Source organism: Gobius niger (assembly GCF_951799975.1).
Source record: "Gobius niger genome assembly, chromosome: 10".
NCBI classification, from domain to species: Eukaryota; Metazoa; Chordata; class Actinopteri; order Gobiiformes; family Gobiidae; genus Gobius; species Gobius niger.
The window spans coordinates 19715081-19720106 of NC_136861.1; the positions used below are offsets into that span (position 1 = coordinate 19715081).

The 5026-nt window shown below is 39.4% G+C and overlaps 1 protein-coding gene across 1 annotated transcript; it reads left to right on the forward strand.

Moving 5' to 3' along the window:
• Positions 1-251: 251 nt before the first annotated feature.
• Positions 252-3208, forward strand: LOC306969132 (microfibril-associated glycoprotein 4-like; the record flags this gene model as incomplete). The annotated part of the gene is made up of 5 exons (XM_079564733.1): positions 252-257; positions 1961-2155; positions 2321-2417; positions 2476-2643; positions 2955-3208. The coding sequence occupies 5 exons, from the start codon at positions 252-254 to the stop codon at positions 3206-3208; spliced, it is 720 nt and encodes a 239-aa protein (XP_079420859.1).
• Positions 3209-5026: the final 1818 nt, after the last annotated feature.

A 5026-nucleotide genomic window follows, 5' to 3' on the forward strand; every position in this document is an offset into this window, starting at 1 on the left:
CACCCTGCACTCCCGGGGAACCACAGTATATTATGTTGTTGTTGATCACATTTCATTCCAGACTGTGCACACTGAGCAGTTACGTTTTTGTTTATTGGTCTTTTCGTTTTGTACATTTCAACAACCCATGTTTTTGTTGTAAATATGATTGTTCTGGGTAGTTCTGTGCTTGAGAAGTCTTACGTCTCTAAAAATGATTATGTACTAATAAGAACAAAAATAAAATGTACTTCTTTTAGCATTATTTGGCGATGAGGGTGTGACTGGTGATTTATTTACTTTTATGTACTTTCACTTTGTGTCAATACTTATCATATTCAGGTATTCGGTCAGTTTTCTTTGCTACAGCTAAGATTTGTCAAAACAGTACATTGAATAAAGGGTAATAGGGAGCAACTATTTCTGTGTTCTTGTATTTCATCTCTGGGAATTTGTGAAAGGTTGTGAGTCTGAGACAAATCTGTTTATGTAATTACTTTGTACAGCACAGAATGGGATACAATTTACATAATGAACAAAGTATTAAAATAACAAACTTTTAACCAAATGACAAATAATGTTAAAATTGCGAGTCAAATCTACAGCAATATTCTTATAGTATTAATGCCTTTCACTCGTATTTTGCTTAATAAGCTTGAAATTTCTCAAAGAGAGCACAACACTGTCGTCAGTATCCATCCCTTCTATGCTTGGTTTTGGCAAGCTACAAATGTGGCCATAGCTGCCCTGGGATAGGCTTATTTTAGGGAAGCTCCTGAGCTGCGCCATCGAGCCCCCGCTCGACACACCCTACATTCTAGGTGGTGTTTTGTCCCAGGACGGGACAACAGTCCACATCAGCACAAGCAAGAATTCAAAATGCCTTTCAATAATATAACGACCTGCTCTACCATCTGAGCCACTTTTGATGGTTTATAAATCAATCAATCAATCAATCAATCAATCTTTTTCATTTGGCGCTTTTCATACATTTCATGTAACACAAAGTGCTTTACAGATTTAAAAACATTATCTCACACCTGAGATAAGGCTGGGTGCAGATAAAACAGGTAAGGCAACACCATCCAAGGAGCCGTCTGCATCGGGAGCGGCTCCTCGGCTTCAGCCACAGGGCACCAACACAGGGTGCCCAGACAAGGCACGGTAGAAACACCACACCTCCATCCAGACACCCACAGGACAGCACCCCAGCCACAGCCAATCACCGGTCCCGAGGCAGAGGGCTCCTCCAGAGGAAACTGGAAGAGCATGAAAATTGTTGAAATAAATAAAAAGTAAAATCGAATAATAGGATCACTAAAATAAGACCGAGAGGTAAAATACATAAATACAAAATAAATATTAATGACAATTAAATATCAATGAAATTAATTGTAAGGTGCTGAGGTAAATAAATAGGCCTAACAAAAATAAATATCAGTTTAAAGCTAAGCTAAAAAGGTGGGTCTTGAGCCTGCTCTTAAAAACATGAACATTCTCTGCAGCCCTGAGCTCCTCCGGCAGGTCGTTGCAGAGGCGAGGGCCGTAATATTGGAAAGACAACTCGCCGTGAGTCTTTTAAAATAAATAATAATAAATGTCATATTGTACAATTTCATAACAATGAAATATTTTCATGAAAAAGTTGTTTTACGCCTAAGCAGTTCTAAAGGCTCAGAGAACAGAACAAAACACATCAGACGTGAAGTTTAATTTACAGTAAGCATGCCTTTATTTTATGCATGTCTTATTTTGAATATTTTTTCCTACAATCTCATTACCCATTATTCAGTATAAAAGATGTCAAAGGAGGGTTCAGGAAATACAATGATTGACATGTCTTTTTATCTCGGCAATTATTGGTGCAAAGGTCCAGGTGATATGCTTTCCACTGCATTGAAGCAAACATGGTGAGTTGATGGCATTGTTTTCTCTAGTTTAAACCCCGTAACATTTAGTATTATTGACTTCACATTAATAGGGTTTTCTAGCCGTCTTTCTGCTGCTGATCCCAGTGGCTATCTGCACCCCAGCCTTTATCCCCGTGGACTGCCATGATAGATATGAGAAAGGCTTTGGGAACAGCGGAGTCTACAGCATCTATCCAGCGGGTCCACTGTCTCCTGTGCAAGTGTACTGCGACATGGATGGGAAAAGTGAAGGCGCGAAGTGGACGGTAAGTATATCATTCAGAATGTTAAGAATTTTTATTATCAGTGCCCATTTTCCTTCGCAATAGGGCGACAACATAGAAAGATAAGATAGATTGGTTACTTTTTCTACTGTGGGTAAATATGTTATGTTAATATGCTTTTCTCTTTCGTGCCACTCTCTTTGTCAGGTCATTCAGAGAAGAATGGATGGCACTGTTAACTTCTACAGAGGCTGGGAACAGTATAAAGCTGGTTTTGGGCAGGCGTCTGGAGAATATTGGCTAGGTAAAGCTTCTGTGCAACTTATAACATTTGACTAAGTTTTACAAATGTCTATGTTAAGGTCTAGACATCATTCACGTACTCACCATGAGGAAGAACTATGAAATGAGGGTTGAAATGGAAGACTTTGCAGGGGCCAAAGTCTTCGCTCACTACACTTCCTTCTCGGTGGGTCCTGAAGAGGAGGGGTACAAGCTCAGTTTTAGTGGCTTTGTCGACGGTGGAGCTGGTAAGTTTTTGTTATAATAATGGAACATGAGTTCATGCATGATTTTCATGAACTTATGCATGAATTAATGCATGATTTCATGATACATTCATACATTAATTATTAAATCATCATGACTTCTCAGGAACAAACATGATTACATTGATTTGAACATTTCACAATACTGGAATAAATTTATTGTCTACTCTACCCACCTCTGTTTATGAACAAAGCGGATTATTTATTTATTTATTTTGACAGGGACATTGCAATTCAATATTGTATAAATAGTGCTAAATTTCAACAAATCAATCTCCTGCCTATATTTTCAGGGACCTCACTGAGTGAACATAATGGCCAAATGTTTTCCACATTTGACAAGGACCAAGACACCCATTCTTCTAACTGCGCAAAGACCTACTTAGGAGGATGGTGGTATGGAGAGTGCCACAGTGTCAACCCCAATGGGATGTACCTATGGGGCAGCTCTGCATATGGGATAGGAATCAACTGGGTTTCTTGGAAAGGATATGAATATTCTTTAAAAGCCATTTCAATGAAAATTAGACCAAGTAAACAAGACTAAATTAAACTGAGTGTTTTGGGTATGATTATTGAGCAACTATGTTTAGATTGTACAGTATATTTAAGGTCAAAGAGCACCTGATTCATTTCATTATTATCTTGTTGTTCTTTTTATCTCAATAGCAGAAGCAAATATAGGCCAACATATACAATGCACAAGCCACTGAAGAATTGCCTTAGTATATTTTCTGATTTTAAGAGAAAATCCACTTGAGGGCGCCAAACGTCAAACCTTTTTCTCTCAAGCTGAAACTCCCACCTAAAGCTCATGAGTCGTTCCCCAAAGACTTTCTATAGGCCTGCATTTCTAACAATGAAAAACTCTCGAACATGTAGAATCTACAGTAATTTAACGCTATACATTTTCTTTCTTTGTTCTGAAATAAAATAAAATAATAATATAAAATAAATATTTTCTTTTTGCTTCCGTGCAGTGCCAGTGAAGAATAATCTGAAGTTTCATACATGTTGAAAATATTATTCTCTGTAAATAAAAACAAAAAAACAAGAGTTACAGTGTGTTTGTGAGTGCGAGTGCGGGACACCGGATTTAAATGACTGCATGCTACAATCCGGTGTGGCATGCATGATTGAGTACTTTGTTTAATATGAGAGAGCACACACTGTTTACTCTTATTTTTACTTAGGACAACACAGCACACACAAAAAAGCTTTTCTTTTTATGCAAGGTGCAATAATAACTATAATGGCTTGAACTTGCATGACCTTTACATGCATTACAAGCTAATCTTAAACCTCCATAGTGGACTAATCAAGCTGCTGCGCAAATTCAACCTGGAAGATGTTCCTGCAGCTCTCATTCATAGCCTCACCACTGGCTGCTCCTCACCAATCATTCAATCATCCAATCATAGCCCCATCTCAAGCCGCACCTTTGCGACAGCCAATCACTGCAGCTGCTCATCCCTGCTTCAGCCACTCATCGCCCAGAATCCCCTTCTTAAGCTTTCTGATCCATTGGACAGCCGTTTCCCAGCTGTGCTGTGACCCTCCTCCGCCTGGCCTCTCCTCGACTTTGCTTGTCGTTGTCAGCTAGCTGCCCCGAGTCTCATCCTCTACCAGCACCAGTGTCCAGAGTCCGGACCCTGGGGAAAACTCAATCATACATCACTGCCATGTATTTCATATCACATTCGTTCATATTCTTTCACTCACACTCAGTAGCAGTAAACAACATGAGTAATTAAGAGTCCAGGATCAATGTCTAAGTTGTTTGCCCAGGACCAATGTTAGGGTTAGGGTTAGGCTGATTGGCTGGCTGTAACATTTTGCACTTTGGGCCTGGTAAAGGTAGAAAAGCGCTATATAATTTGAGTCCATTTACCAACATTTGTCCAGGGCAAACAACTTTACATTGATCCTGGACTCTTAGTAACTTGGTGATATCAAATTAACCTAGTCATAGCTGCCCTGAATTCTAAAATTCTCCAACCATCAATAACCACTTACACACTCACAGTCTTCACACAGAGGTTGTGTGTCGTTCCCCAGGACACCACAACATGTTCTGGTTTGGGTGGGGACGACTGCTCCACCACCTGAGCAACTATCGCACTGTCCGTATTAGAGCTTACCCGGGTCACCATTACGTCTTTCCTTAATTGTCAATTGCGATACATGGATCAAACGTATAAATATAAAGTGTTTTGATAGCACCTGGTTTGAGTCTTAAGGTGAGAACTGAAATTCCAAATCTAACCGTGAGAGTTAACAGGGGTGGGTCATAAATGTACAACATACAAACAATAATGGCATGTTTTCTCCTCCATTTCTCCAGAGACAGAAACGAAACTCTATC